Source organism: Spea bombifrons, chromosome 6, assembly GCF_027358695.1.
Source record: "Spea bombifrons isolate aSpeBom1 chromosome 6, aSpeBom1.2.pri, whole genome shotgun sequence".
NCBI lineage: Eukaryota > Metazoa > Chordata > Amphibia > Anura > Pelobatidae > Spea > Spea bombifrons.
In genome coordinates this window covers 39902253-39918279 of record NC_071092.1, presented here as the reverse complement: position 1 = coordinate 39918279, position 16027 = coordinate 39902253, and the positions used below count along the sequence as shown (strand labels likewise).

General features: G+C 42.7%; 1 protein-coding gene across 1 annotated transcript; it reads right to left on the bottom strand.

Annotated features, from left to right (window-relative positions):
- Positions 1-683: 683 nt before the first annotated feature.
- On the bottom strand, positions 684-14935 carry CC2D1B (coiled-coil and C2 domain containing 1B). The gene is made up of 25 exons (XM_053469440.1): positions 14837-14935; positions 13707-13821; positions 12924-13062; positions 12747-12853; positions 12051-12209; positions 9186-9308; positions 8827-9034; positions 8549-8658; positions 7696-7771; positions 7532-7615; positions 7207-7331; positions 6715-6787; positions 6495-6607; positions 6096-6255; positions 5849-6021; positions 5594-5719; positions 5369-5427; positions 5078-5194; positions 4505-4578; positions 4343-4401; positions 4126-4177; positions 3863-3962; positions 3205-3298; positions 2933-3061; positions 684-2321 (listed from the first exon to the last, which is right to left on the bottom strand). Exons 2-25 carry the CDS (start codon positions 13773-13775, stop codon positions 2319-2321), a joined length of 2532 nt encoding a protein of 843 aa, XP_053325415.1. The 5' UTR covers positions 13776-13821; positions 14837-14935; the 3' UTR covers positions 684-2318.
- Positions 14936-16027: the final 1092 nt, after the last annotated feature.

Here is a 16027-nt window from a genome sequence, read left to right as displayed (position 1 = left end):
TCCTGGTTCTGCTAATGGAACAGCCCTATTTAGTTACATTGTTACTTTATTTAGCAGAGAGAGTTGTTTCATCTCATTGACGTCACTATACATAAGGGTCCATAAGTTCACATAGTGAACTTATCCTGAAGGAAGAGCGTGGCTGGCCCTGTACAATGTATAGTTATATTAGTGATATTTCTTACACGCAGCGTCATGCATGATACAGAACAGAGAAAATTGCCATTGTTGGCCCATAATGAATAGTGAAGCAGGAAACCACAACTCTCCTGAAACCCTCCCTTTAGTGAATAAACCTCATTTTCTTTGTATGGAAACATCACGTCCCCTCTCCGACCTTGGCACAGAAGACGGGTCCATAAACACAAACGTGATTCTTAAGCATTATGAGCATTATGTCTAAAGCATGCATCCCAAGTGGCCCGTGTTCCGAATAAAATCCCAATGGCCGTAGCTTCCCCCAACGTCCCTCTTTTCAAGGCGCTCAGCATGTTTCAGTCCTCATTAAAACTGCTCCCCCTAAAAAAGTGCCCCTCTTTGGCTATTTCAGATGCTGTAAGGTATGTCGAGGGTCCCTTGTTGACTTCATACGCCGAACCCAAGCAGCGTTTCTCAATGTAAATTTGCTGTTATTTTCCCCCTTGAATTGAGAACCCCCCGGGGAAGGAAAAAAGCAACACATGAAAAGGTGCACCATTTAGATTTAATACCATATACATAAAACATTTGCATGTACCGACAATAAATAAAGATGGCTTTCTCTAACAGTCTGAACAATGATTCACGCATGGCACAAACATCTTTACCCTCAACTATGAATAAATTAAAGGTATTAACCCCCCGCCCCTTGCAGCGAGAGGCCTGCACACATTGAAATGCAGGTATTCCTGCCGCTGAAGGGGTTCCTTTGCGTAAGACTTACTTTACTACTACGATTACAGCCTGCTTAAAAGAAAAGGCACACCGAATGGACGAAGCTCTAGCGGATGACTTACTGGACAAAACCAGACTAATGTGATTAAAGGCACTTACAGTGAAACTTTGTGGGCTCCGGTGGAGCTCTGCTTGGCCAAAAAAAAGAAAAAAATATTAATTGAGTGTCATGGGGGGCAGCCATATAACAGCGGGAGAATTAAAACATTCCCTGCCGGGCGGTGATAAGATGCAGCCCCCCCTGGTTGTTCTGTAATGTTGACTTCAAGGTGAGCGATGCAGCCAGGAACTGGTTAAAAGAACGAGGGCATTGAGAATGAAGAGGGCATCGCACAGGGTTGGATCAAGTTGTTAGCTCTTCGTGGAGGCTGCGAGCTCGGTTTGATGTTAGATTATTGAAAGGCGCCATGAAACACTCTACTCATACCAGCACGAGACACACGCCCGGGCAGAATCTGTTTAACCAGGTAAAATTCTCCCCATTCATGATGTTGCAGGGAACGCTTAACTGTTGTTTGAACGTTGATTTGCGTTGCTACGCATTAAACCCTCTGAAGAAATAAACACCCAAACTGGCCAATTTTAGGGTTTCTGTGCGGTTAAAAGTAGAACTGCACATTTAATGGTTTATGAGCCGTGTGATGACACAGCAGGTGCCAACTAAGCAGAGGTTTATTTCAAGTTATTTGACATTCATGTAAGAGACCTTTTTAATGGAGCTTCTAGAAACAGCAATTACTATGAATAGGAGATGTTTGTTATCGTGTTGATGGAAGGGACCCTGATTGTTGAGCAGAAAAAGGACATAAACTGCAGCGCAGATTTCAGCACCAGAACAGCAGCAGTGATTTCACAATCATCGGATTTCCCCGAGAGGGTTGCTGCCTGCGTTTGCCACTCGTTACCTTCCTTACTTGCCAAGGGTCTGAAAGCCCAGTAACCTGCCCCTCCGACAAATAAGTAGCAGCAAACAGACATTCTGAATCCTCATGTTGTGCATCAGTCACTAAGGATCCAATGGATCTTCATGTACATTCAAGACGACATAAGCCATTGTGTGCACATCGCCATCCTGTGCAAAAAAGCTCTGCGGCTGTATGGGTTAGTAAGGTTTTCATGATCAGTGCAGGGTTGTGGTCTGCATTGCTATGGAAAGTTTACTATTAATTGAGTTGCTTAACTGCCTTTTTTTCCACGTGCTTTGTTGCTGTAGGATATCCTAAAGATTAGACAGATATTCTTCAGTCTTTGGTATATAAACCCATATACTGGCCCGCAGATCAAAGCGTCATATAACACTCAGCTGGCTCTTCAGGGTTTAAAGAGTAAAAAGGCAATGTCTTCATACGTAGGACACCCTCTCGCTTTGCCCCTTTTTCTGTGTCTTACTGGAAGGAAAAGAAAAAGTGCGTATGAATGAGCTGCGAGAGAAAGCTCTCATTCTCAAACCTTGATTAGTGGCTACTTCAGCATTTCAGATGAACTCTTAGCAGAAGATCAAGTGGTAGTGACTGTACGTAGCCTTGCACCCACTTATTAAATGCAGCACGTTTCAGAATGGGGAAGGGTCTAAGGCTGCTGGAAACAAGGCCAGATGTTTACAGCCGTATTTACTAAACTAGAAGTTTCATCTTCCTGGCTGCCCAACGCATATTAAATGGTGGGTGAGCTTCTCCTGCATCAAGGACTGTGTTGGGAACAAAAATCCTAATGAATGATTCTCTGTGATACGACGACAAAGCAGGGGCAGACATTATTAAATACATTGGTAGTGTTATGAACTATTTAAATGTTTTATACATGTAACCATAACATGGGAAAACTGGCAAAAGTATGCGCTCTCATATCTCAGCTTTCAGAGTCCGTGAAATTATTGGCTCCAGGTCATAGGATTTCTATTCTATCGGTTAGAGAACAGCTTGGCTGACAGGCTCTAATCTGACGCAAGTAGCCAAAGATATTCATAGATTACAGAATAAATAAATTGTATATTGATTACCTTGCGAGGAACCTGGTCCATTACCAGCCACTTTTCTGTTACTGTCTGATGATCCTGACCATTGAGGGGCTCCCTCAGTCGGACTTTAACCTCCAACTTACCCCCTGTAGGCTTCCGGCCATCAAACACCTGAAATAAAACGTTTTGGTTTTCTAATGGTTCGGACTTTACATACTATTAATATCCCTTGTCACAAAAATAGCATAAATGCTATGTTTATATATAATAATGAAATATATATAATCTCACGGGGAGCTGGAATAAATGATTACCTCTACAATCTCTCGGATCTCACACTGTGTTTCCAGCTTGTCTAGTTTCAGATTTGCTGTGCCGATCTGCTTATCGCTCCTCAGTAAAAACACCCTGTGATGGAGACAGAAAGATTACTTCAATGGTCCATCCACCGTGAAGCGAGTGAATGGGAAAAGAACAGAACAGAACAGAACGCTAAGAAACATTTAATAATATGATTGACACATGTTTTGTGAACATGGAAAACGTCGCCTGGAACTTTAATATAGTTCCTAACAAGAGTGTTTAAATTTTGACACTTAAATTTCTTATTTTTTTATTTTAAAAAAAAAATGATAAACAATTCACATTTATTTGAGAACACCTTGTGCATACAAAAGAAATAGAAAAAGGCATAAAAAGGACAACAAAAGAAAATATACAGAAAAGGGAACGCAACCTAAAGTACATAAAAGACAAACATTCAGATTCCCAGGTTACTGCTTAAATAATGACCCATATGTACAAAAAACAGCGCAATCCAATCGAATACTATTTAAAAAGCACCTGAGGCATAAATATTGGGGATTCCGTCACACTATTTGGCCGGCCACTATGTCAAAGTACCAGTTACGGTGAGTCTTTTTAGGTTGCGCTCCTCTTTTTCTGTATTTATTCCCCACACACAATGCTTACCCTTTGTGGAATATTTCCAGCTTGATGCCTTTTGCCTGTACGACTCGTTTAAAACCTCGATGGTTTCGGTTAATGTTTAGTTTAAACGATTGCTCGTATTCTGACAAAATGGAAAATGATGTTATCACAGAAAGTCTACATGCAAAAAAATACATGAATACAGTTAAAAAGGCCAGAAATGCGTCCTATTAATAGTGGGTTTGTGTGGCCCAGTCGTATAAACTAATTTGGACTTTAACCAATGCATGGGCTGCTGCACATACCTGGGGAATTGGTGTTCTTAATAACCGAGGTTTTATTTTTCTGAGGCTGCTCCTGAAAACCAAACAGAAGGACGTTTTATTGCCAAAAACTGGACAAAAGTGGCCGACTCGGGGAGACGGGCTCAATGAGAAAAATAATCTATAATGCACCACAAAACAGGACACTCCAAAACACCAACAGATCAACATCAAGGCCCTAATCTAAAAAGAATCTTACCGTACTTGGATATGGGAATTCAAACTTCACAAATGCATCTAAATCATTCGGTGCTACCCCTGCGGGGGGACGGAAAACAAAAAACACGAGGGTTAAAGTGCAGAGAGAGGAGACATGCCGGCATATTCCAGAATACAGACTAAACATCGCAGGGAGACTCACCTGACGGCGCTGGCAGGTTAATGCCTCGGACAATCATGAGTAACATTTCTGTACTGCTGAGCTCCGGGAAAATTCTGGAATAAAAAAAAATAGAAATGGTAACGAGGCACAGATCGTCTCAAGCTAATTGTGCTCACCAGCGGTCACTGAACTACACCTCCCATGATTCAATAGGAGACAGATGGCAAAAAGCTGCTATTAATATACAGCTGGAAAGCCAGGTTCTCTTCTCCTGGCCTAGATATTGCCTATACATTACCTATATATAAAATCATTTACTATTACTGGACTTTAATGTCCGATGTACCATTCCAAGCAACCAATCCCTTACATACAAAGTTAATTTGTTGTAACACGGTCAGCTCTATAGGGTTTATTTTACTTCTGTAATGTAACCCTTCCCATATGTGCAACACATGCATTCTCATCCCCCAAAAAAGTTTAAGTCAGGACAAACTGGGGTACAAAAAGGCTCTTGCATTAAATACCAATAAAAATGTGTTCAGCTAAGCCACGCGTACCATACCAATGCCTTATCTAGGTTTCCAAGAACCAAAACAGAAGGTCTGCTACCTGACAATCTTCAGGGTTTTGTCCTCAAAGTGGTAGGGAGGAGGCTCAAGGCCCTGAGCTTGGGACAGCTGCAGAATTTCACTATTCTTTTTGCAGTCCTCGGCCATCTTCTCAAACCTGCAGAAAAAATAGTTCTTGGGTGTAGAGATGCCTATGGCAGAGAAGGATCGATCTTTTAAGCATCAACTACAACGGGATCTAAGAGTTTGCCTTTCTACTAAAAAGGGTACGTTTTGGGGGGGGCTGGTCCACATTATCCGAGAATAAAAAGAGTAAAAGGAGAGGACTTACCGCGTGGTTTCAGCAACATTGCCCATTTGTGTAAACTGTTTGGAGTAGCGCATGCATTTCTACAAAATAATAAAGAAAAGATTGCAAGCACAGTCACTAAACAGCAAATGAAACATTCATATTTACATAATTTGGACTTAAAATTTAGTATTTTTGTCCAAAAAAATCATGGTACATGGAGGCCGGTCAACAAGCTGTAGGGTGATGATGCTACTTGCTCCACACCTCGGTTTGCTCCTGAAGCATTTTCAGTAGATGAGCGTAGGCTTCATCTGTATTCTGAGGCGGTCGGGTGTCTTCAGCTTCAATTACAACAAAATCATTGTCCTCATCCATTGGAAGAGAGGGTATCTGGAATGTCAAATCACAGATTGGTAATGTGACATTTCATAAGAGGAACATATATGACTATATGGATTAACATTAGTTGATCCGACAGGGGTGTGTACTGTTACTTTGTTAACAAGGTTTCATCCTGACCTTAGAAATGTCTACTAGTTTCCCACTTTTCACTTGGTCAATGTAGGCCTGCAGGGTATGGGAGACTCTCATGTGCTGCTTGGCCTTCTCCAGGTCATTCTGCTGCTTGGCCTGCAGAGCCGCTTTCCTGTACAGCATCTTCCGGTTCTCCAGGAACTCCAGCTGATCCCGTGCTGGGAGAAAATCTCTATTAGCGGGGATTTACCTCGGGGAAAGAGGTTGCACCGATGTTTGGATTTTCCAATACCTTCAGAAGACAGCAATTCCGTGGCCTCCACTCCTTCTGTACTTGTGGGTGATTTGGCATGAAGGGAGGTCTCGTCATTGTATGGTATGCTTGGCACCAGTAGTGGTTTTACAAGCTGGGTGGGTTTATGGTGAACGGGCGGCTTTTCTGTATGCTGGTCCTAGAGGAAACAAGATTTATCACTGGAGACTCTACATTAAACCCTTAAGGCACATCTTATATGCAAAATACAAACATCACTTCCATAAAATCAATTTCATTTTTGTGTTACATAAAACCATCTCAGATTACCTATATATGTGTTATTATTATCAAAATAACCACACACTTTATTTACTTGAAGACCAAAAATGTATGCGAATCGACTTTGGGTGAAGCCAGACAAAAATATTTACTAACCTCGTCCTCCACCTCTGCTTCTTCGGTATTTGCCAGTTTTTGGGCTGCTTCTAGTACTTTCTCCATGCTCCCTTCCCCCTCCGTGTTCTCCATGCCGGGAAGCGGTGGGAAACCTGTAAGCGGCACAGCAGTAAGCACACCAGCAAAGTAATGATTACCTGCATCAGTCTACTAAAGAGAAGATCCTGAGAAGTTTAAGGTTTCAGAGGAACAAACGTACCAGGAGGAACTGGAAGCTCAGCCAGATTCACCTGTCTCCCTGCCTTGTGAGCACGGATCGTATCTTGATATTGCTAAACAGAAAGATAATATCCATAAACACAGGAAACAGACAAACCATAGAAACAACATGGAAACCAATTGCTCTTTTTGGCTACTTTGCTCACCAACATACTAATTGAACCATTAATTGTTTTACTAAGATGATAGAACCACAGTCAAACCGAGATCTAAATGAGATTTATACACAATCTTTAAAGTTCACCTCGGGTTCATAAAGTAATTTTTTTTTTCATAAAGCAGCAGCACCCACTTCCCCCAAACAATTCTTTACGTTACGTAAACGTTACGTTCGCTCCCTTAAGCCGTTTACTTCACAGAAGAAAGGTTGAGGCTTTATGGATAGACTCCACAATTAACCCTCTTCCCCCTCCTGCCCCCCCACTATTGCCCGCACGTTTGCGTTTAACCTGTCGGTGTTTCCTCTACACACCTTGGCGATTCTCTCGTGCATCCGGGCCTTCCGCTCATCGCCGTTAGCCTTGGCCTGTTGTGCTGCAGATTTGTACTTCTCCATCCTCTGCTGCAGCGCTTGTGACAGGGACATAGCCGAAGTTCCTGCAGAGCACAAAACAACCTACTTAACATACATTTTTTAATACTTGCGGGGTGAATGCTCTGCGCTGCCTTGAATTTAAAGAGGCTGTCCCACCTACTCGCCTGAATTTAAAATTAGAAACAGCGTTATATGTGCTCAGGAGTGCTAGTTCCGATAAAAGAAGGGTCATTTTTAAATAGTATTCGTAGATGCTTCTCACCTTGAGTGCTGGTAGGGCTTTGATCATTTGGCACGGGTTCTGTCTGCACTGGGGGCTTCACTTCCGTCACCTTTATATCATATTCTGGGGGGGGGGGAGTAAATTGGAATTAAACTTATGGTGTTCCTTAAAGAACAAACAATGCTTTCAGTTGTAACACTAACCCTCAGGAGATGGCGGCATGTTGCTAAGATCCACAGGCTGACCACTCTCCAAAGCTTCCACCACATTGCTAAATTTCTGCCATACACAAAAAAGGGAAATTAATAATATTCAAATATGTGAACTGTAAACTGCTTGGTTAACTTAATGACCCTGTTTAAATGCAGACACACATATAGGAAGCTTTAACACAGTAAGAATATATATAATAAAATATATACAACTCAACACTCACTATACACTACTATAATATGCAATATAAAAGCATACAATTGGATCCGAGTTTGAAATCTGAATCAAGTACAGGCTATATTGGTAAATTTACTTAAAATGTAAGTGAACTAATTGAAAAGGAATAATTCTGTTTTCTATTAGATAGATGCCACTTGGAGATGCCAATTATTTCTGCAATTTAATGGTATTCATTTGTACAATTAAACTGTCCATCTGTGATGTAATGACTTGGACTGATAGCACCTGAGAGTAATGGGGACCACTTAATAGACCTGAATGAGTTACACTAATTTTAGAAGACATCCCATTTACCTCCACAAATCAAGGAAGTATGAGTGGTGAATGTGATCGCTCTGGAGAGCGAGCATACTGTGCCTTGGAATACTTTTTCTTGGTGTTACTGAATGCCTTGATATCAAGGACCTTCAGCGGGATTCTCTGAGAGAAGGTAGAGATTGTTGATCACTTCCTAAGCTCATTTCATCGCATGACGTGCCACACAACTCAACTGTCATTAACGTTATGTTTTTCCGTGACATGCCTGGCATATCAACTGTCACAAAGGAGTAAACATGATCACCATGAAATTGCACAAACTCCTCCCGTGATTTCCCCTCTTACCTTGCTAATTTTCATGTACTCCTTTGCCTTCTCCACATTTCCACTCTGTTTGGCTCTCAGTGCTGCCAGCTTGTACTCTCTCTGCCTCGTGAGCAACAGAGTCTTTGAGTCTACAAAATGAATGAATCCTATCACAAACATACGCTACATAAACCATGTTATGATTTATTCAGCGAAAATAAAGTCAAAATGGAGAAGCCATGTGTGAAAAACTTAGTACACTTTATGTACATCGGTGTCAGATTGAACCACAGATGTAACACTGCCTGTCCGTGTACCTCCAGTGTCCTCTGAGGATCCCAGATGCGCCATAGCTTCTGTGCCATCTGCGGGAGAGGGGCTTGTGTCCTCTGACTGCTTTTCCTCTGTTCTAGTGACCGAAGGCACAGGACTTGCTTCAGGTTTTCCAGTAGCTACCGGGGGAGGCATCTCTGCTTCATTCACAGCCCTTCCTTGTCTGGCAGAATTTAGCATTGACTCCAGTGTCTGCAAGAGGAGGAAATGTTGACTATAAACTTTCTAAGTATGAAGAATGAGGAAAAAGTTGTTAAACAAAAAAAATATACATGGGCTTTGAAATGAAATCTGAATGTCATGTGACGACATGTAACAATAAATACCGGGATGTCAGACTGACCTTCAGGCCCCGTTCATAACGTCTGGCTTTGGTGTTCTCCTTGGCTTGCTTGGCATTGCTTATTGCCGTTTTGTAGTTATTGATCCTCTCCTCTAAGGTTTGCAGCAGCCCCTCACCACTGGTCTGGAAACGGAAGCGGATAAATATTTGTTCCAAAATACATTGGAAATGAGTAGATTTTTTTTTTATGAAGTAAAACCTTGCAATTTATCTGAACTGGACTTGTATTTAATTTCCGTGCTCCAAACCGATTCCTGCAGCCTGTAAAAAGTAATCACAAACCCTTAGAAGATCTGCTAGAAAGTTAAGAGTATTTTCTCTAAGTTTGTAAATATATTCAAAGTTCACAGTTATAAGCAAAGCATCACCAGAGTAAATCTTAATCATAACCGATCCTGACCTTTTTGTCTTTTCAAATACCTGGCCGCATCTGAAGCGTACTTTGTCTCAGTAATCTCTGACCAAGGCTTCTATATAATGTGCCAAACATACTCTAGCAGCTTTAAACAGTATTTGGCATTTGTCATATCAAACCCATATGTATTCTGTCCAGGAAATATCAAAGACTATATTTTGATGTACACAAAACCAAGTTTTTTCTTTTTTTTTTTTTTTTTTTTAACTTAGATGGAATTTCCCCTTTACCATAAATTACAATGCATAACAACAACAAAGGACAACGAGAGTATACTGGCAGACCACATCCGGTGTGTCATGTAAATGCTGGGCATACCTTCACCCCGGGCGACTTTACCAAACGACTCTAATAACACGAGTAATACAGGCAGCCACAAAGCTGTTTACGAGACAAGTCCTCAACCCAGAACACGGCTGGAGGACTCTGTGTAGAATTTGAGAACCAAACTTCATTTTTTAAAGAGTCCTGGAAGGCACGAATCCATTAAGAGTAATATAAAGCGGCAGAAAACATTTGGTACTATCAGAAAAAGCAGACATTATATGCGTCCAGTCCTGACCTAGAGACTTGTCAACGCTACGCACCTCTGCATGTATACAGCAAGCCTCGCAATGCAAAAACAACACATAATCCACTAATTAAACCATGAATCAGAAACAGGAACATTTCCTACTTAATGGACTCAGATAAATACACCCCTTCTCTCTGCGATAAACCCAGTCACACGCGGTAATACGCGGCTCAAGGCAGCTGCTGATGTATGAAGATAGCGATGAAGGTACCTTGTCAATCTCATACATGATCTATCGCTCCAACAACGGCCACACAGTCCGGCAGATCCTATCTTCAGCTAAACTTCAAGAAAAATACCACAATGGTTGGATCATTTGCAAATCTCAAGGGCAATATCCAGCAATGACAGCGGATACATCTATATATTATATATATATATATCTTATTCCGAGTTCAGTTAAGTTTTCATAGCTGTTTCGTCTTCACTGAGACTGGAGAAAACTTTCAGAAAAAAAGATGACTTTAATGGAAAGAAACCGCTGTAAAAGCTGAACCTGGGAGGGGGGCCGGCGGGAGAACAGAGCGCCCTGTGTTCGGCTCAAGGGTGTGTTCCCGAGTTAGTATTACATCTACTGGACCTGTGGATCTTGCAGCGATGTTTCCCTTCACATATTTGAAAGTAAATCTGACGTTTTAAATATACACACAGCCTTAAACCACTGACTTCTAAAGGATTCTCCAGCATGATGCTTCTCATCGTTAAGAACTTCAGGGCCAGAGTGATCTGCTTTTCGTTTGTTACGAGTTTTAACCAGACCCCCACGACAGTGATCTCAGGAAGTTACAAGACTCGTCATATTAAGATACTTCATATAGAAACAGTGTTTTGCATTTTAAAACCTACCTTTTATACACAATTACAAAAAATGTGTAAAATCTGTGTGAAAGCGTCATGGAGTCCAGTGAAAAGGAGAATATAAATGCTGGGATACGCCACATTAGTTGATCTATGCCCTCTGCGTATCAGACATTAAAGTTTTGTGGTTCTAATAATGTAAGAAATGCTATTATGTAGCCAGGCAAGTTCCACCACCTGTTGGGCAAACAGGTAAAATGCCCAGTGGGAGAGGCAGGAGATACGAGTTCCAAACTTAATCACAAAAAACAGAGACATAAAAGCAAGACTTTCAACATGACAAAGTAATGTGTCAGATCGGATTAAGAACAAACAGCGACACTAAATACTGGAATAAACTGAGTGTATTCGCTCTAAAGTCAGGAAGGTGGTGTGGAGCTAATTCAACCCACAGTCAGAGCCAAAACTCCATACATGTAGCATGATTAGGAAAGATTCCCGCTGAGCAGACACTCAGCAGTCTGGGAATGTAAAAACTTTTGCCAACTTTTAAAGAGGGTTTGCAAAATATACACACTGTACGCATCATTAAACCACATTTCACTTATTTCTTCTAGCTATTTAATGAAAGCTGTAGGGATCTCTAGCAAGTAGCCATAGAGGTATCGTGCAAACAACTCCAATTACGCTGTGCCTGGAGCAAGAGGAAAAAAAAAGACTGTGCCTATGGGTTGCCAAGCACCACGAGAATTGTTGACTGAAAAGATAACGGCCGGCTAAAGTCTGTTCCAAGTTCCGGTATCTAAATCAAAAACACAATAAACATATCTGGCAAATGAACATGCGCCGGCCTGTCACGCTTTCTCCCGCTGTGTGTTTCTGATAAGGCGTACGGACAGAATACGTTTTCTGGGCTGCATCAAATGTTTTGATTTCCCTTACACAGTCCAGGAAAATTGACGATGAGACATTTAACGTTTATACAACATATTTGACAGACAGCATTTTGCTTCTATGCCCAATCTGGCATTTAAAGGGTTAATACCACAGCAGGCAGCACCAGCCATTCAAACCTTACCTGTGAAAATTGCTTTTTGTCCACTTCTGGGGATGAAGTCTCCTTCGCTAGCTCAGCAGGTTCCTCCAGATCAGGTGAAGATAGCCCTGAAGCCAGAGAGTCAGGATGTGGCCGCTCCACCTCCATTTCTTCTTCTCCCACCACTTCCTGTAGCTCAGCCTGCGGGGAGAGCCGCGAGATACAGAAAACTCACAACAACAACTCAAACACGTCACGAACATTTCAGTTATATTATTATATACACATATTAAGCTGTGCTACATGCAGCGCTGCCCTCGGGGCTTGTGGGGTCCTGGGTCAAGAAGGATCGATGTGGATCCTTTACCTTCGGGAATTGGCAGGTAGGGTTCCTGCACTCCCTGATACTCGTGGTTTCTGCAGGTCTGAGAAAAGTGAGCGCTGGACATGACATCATATCTGAACACTCAGCTTTACTGAGACCTGGACAGACCACAAGTGTGAGAGAGAAAGCGAGGAGTAGTAGTAGGCAGCAGCACTACTGAGGACACAGTTCAATGCTTTGATAGACCTGACCGACACTTTCTAGCCTTAAGCAAGCATATCGTCATCATACAGACAACAGCTATCTGCTAGGAAAATGAAGTGTTACAAGATTCTTCAAGTGCCAATTAACATTTCCCAATCTGTCTTTACCCTGCATAACTCTAAAAGGTTAATGAAGCCAACTCTATTTACCAGTAAATCCTCATCTTTTTCCAAGTCCTCATCTTCATCATCTTCACCATCCGAGTCCCTCATGCATTCTTGAGCCATCTTCTCTATGTGATCCATCGGGAGAGGAGCTGTTGGATGCAGATGAATTAGCTATGCCCAGTTGCCCTTTAAAGGTTCTCCTCCTTGACAATCACTCACCTCTCCCTTTGGGTTTTGCCTTTGGCGTTGGCTTTGCCCCAGTCAGGGCTGCAAGTTCAGCTTCCAGATCCCCATCATCTGGGTCATCTGGAATTCCTAGCATCATCTCTTCAGGGTTGAACTCCATAAACAGTCCCATCTGGAACCAAAAGAAGCACATTCTGTCGTTGCTAAAAAGGTAAAATGTAAGTGAATAACCTGACCAGGATTCCACAGCTTGTGGCAATCTGTCCCAAAGCCTGACTATGCGCAAATAACATATTGTATTATTGAAGAGAACTGCTCGTAAGTTGGAATGCACACATTAGTTTTATTCACGTGGCCATCACCTGTCATATGCAGATAACGGCAACACAAATAAGGACACAACTGCAATAAAAAAAATGTGTAAACAGCATTTAGTTAGAGATGTAACAATGTGGCATAGAGCAGGCTACTGGGGACATTCACGGCTTAGACTGTCAACTTAAGTCTTCATAGCTCCTGGAGTTTCTTCCCATATTGTGACGCATCATATGTGACCACCAGTAATTGCAATCAAACAGGTTAATTTCAGTATAATACTTAATATTTGCGTTATATTTTATTATGATCTAAAATTTGATGCTACCAGAAATACAACAAAGGAAGAAGCCATTGATGCCCTTAAATTACTGGGGGTTTTTTTCTATATATCAGGGGTATCCCATAAATGCTGAGCGGCATCTCCTGCCATCCATGTATACGCTGCCTGACAATCATGGAGTTTTGGGTTAACAAAGGTAAGAAAGCTATATATTTTACCTCCTTTGCTGCTGCAGCTCCTCTGCCCTTGGCTTGGGCATTTTTTTTCCCGGCTCTTCTCCCCAACATTGCGGATCATGGACGCCAACCGAGACTTTTGAATATCTCTATACTCCTAAAACGAAAGGAGAAATGCAGGTCGGAAATAAGATATATGCGTAAGATATCGCGTCAGCATAAAAACCTTGAATTTCTGAAAGGTGTGTTGCCCGATTAGCTGCTTTGTCCCGGAATACTGAAATCCTACAGGCTACAGTCGTCTATAAGACTTAGTGCGGTTATTTGTAAGTAGCGGTATACTTGGATCTGCCCCGGAATATGTCTAAAGGGGTGCGAGATCTCAATCTGCCCAAACCGGCTTCTCTACAGAATATTTCCTATAAACAGAAAAAAAACAACTATTTTTACCACCAGACCAAAAAGGTTTACCCGAGGTGCAGGGTAACCAACTAGAGTCTCCCACAGACTAGAAACCAGTGGCTTCCAAGAGTTCATTTGCCTTGGACAACTTAGGACGTCTTTCTCAATATAATCAGATCGGTTTATACTTGGGACAGCGTGGGGGAGCCGGGGGGCTACACAGCAAAAGGGGAAGCTGCCACTGGGGTTCTAAGAGTTACCCAATAGTTTAATATTTAATATGTGTAAAACCTGCAATTTATCCATGAATTCTCCAGCAACATTCTCTGCCTCCAACTAACTACATCGCGTGTATCTATTACTTTACAAATATGTTTGTAAATAGATAGTAACGTGTATAAAAACAGATCATAGGATCCGTGTTACTTGTTTACACCCGGGATACAACCGATTACCAGTATATATGTAGAGTATATCTAAGCGCAGGTAACGATGTCATTTATATTCTAACAGTGTGCATTTTTTCATAAAATAATATTTCCTGTTAAGAATCATACATCAGATAGCCCCCAAGCACCAATACCAGGAAATTTTTACACGTTTCTGGCAATATAAGGAATATACAGTCGCTCACAATATGGTGCAATCCGCTTTTGGTTTGCTGTGGTATCACGCGGAAAATAGTTATCTGCCTGATGTATCTGAATATTTACAAAATATTAGTAAATCACCCCAAAAAAGTCATGAAATCGGCATCCGGCGTAACTTACCGGTCTGGGATTCCGCGTCTCAGCTCGAGCTGGCGAGTTGTTCTGTACCGGGATACCGGAGGGAGAGCAGCACCAAGAGATCTCCGGTAACACGGGTGACTCTACTGGAGGGTGTTTGTGAGGGCGCCCTATGCTGGAAACGTATTTTGTCACAAGACCTTCTATACTGGGAGGTGTTATTGTGGGGGATCTGTATACTGGGAAGTGTTATTGTAAGGGGATCCGTATACTAGGAGGTGTTACTGTGAGGAGATCTACTATACTGGGAGGTGTTATTGTGGGGGATCTGTATACTGGGAAGTGTTATTGTGAGGGGATCTTCTATACTGGGAGGTGTTACTGTGGGGGGGATCTGTATACTGGGAGGTGTTTCCCCGGGGGGCTGGATCTGTATACTGGGAGGTGTTACTGTGGGGGGATCTGTATACTGGGAGGTGTTACTGTGAGGGGATCTTCTATACTGGGAGGTGTTACTGTGAGGGGATCTTCTATACTGGGAGGTGTTATTGTGGGGGATCTTCTATACTGGAAAGGGGCTGGGAGAGGACCGGGAGGTATGGGTGTCTGTACCAGAATGTGTCTGGGGGTCGTGCCAAGAAGGGGCAGATGTCAGCACCTGTCACAGACCCCTCAGGTACTGGAATGGAAAGACCAGAGGGGGTCAGGTGGGGGTCGGGGAGAGGCTCAGTACCGGAGGGTGCCAGGGGAGGGGGCCCGGTGAGGGGCGGGGTACCTGCCTTGTCAGTGGGTGCTTGCGGAGAGCTCCCGGAAGCGTAGAACGGCTGACAGAAAGCACGTGATGGTACGTCATGCACATGCGTGAGTCATGAGTCATGTGACCAGTTGGCTCCGGTGTCCCTGTCACCATAGAGAGGTTGGAATGCGTGTTGCGCCTCAGACTACAATCCCCATCATCTCAAACCTCTCCGGACTGGCTGAGGGTGATGGGATCTGCAGCTGCTCCATAAATAGGACACGTTAGCACGTGGCAGTGGGGTGGGGGTGACAGGCGGTCTCGGGTAAAGCCTGTCGGTGGCAGAGACCGTGTAACGTGTTCCCGGGCGCGTTATATGATGCGCGGCGATGCAGTTCTGTTGGCGTCATATTTATTTCGGTTGTACCCCTGGATGGAACATACCTCCCAAGTGCCCCTCATAAGTAAGGACAGTCCCTCTGACCCACTTTTCCAAG

Bases quoted from the DNA above. Each gene is read 5' to 3' on its own strand.
- CC2D1B (XM_053469440.1), bottom strand. From the start codon at position 13,775: ATGTTGGGGAGAAGAGCCGGGAAAAAAAATGCCCAAGCCAAGGGCAGA. The intron at 6,022-6,095 runs GTATTGGAAAAT...ATTTTCTCCCAG, and splicing joins GGAATTGCTGTCTTCTGAAG to CACGGGATCAGCTGGAGTTC. The intron at 4,402-4,504 runs GTGAGTCTCCCT...GTCCCCCCGCAG, and splicing joins TAACCTGCCAGCGCCGTCAG to GGGTAGCACCGAATGATTTA.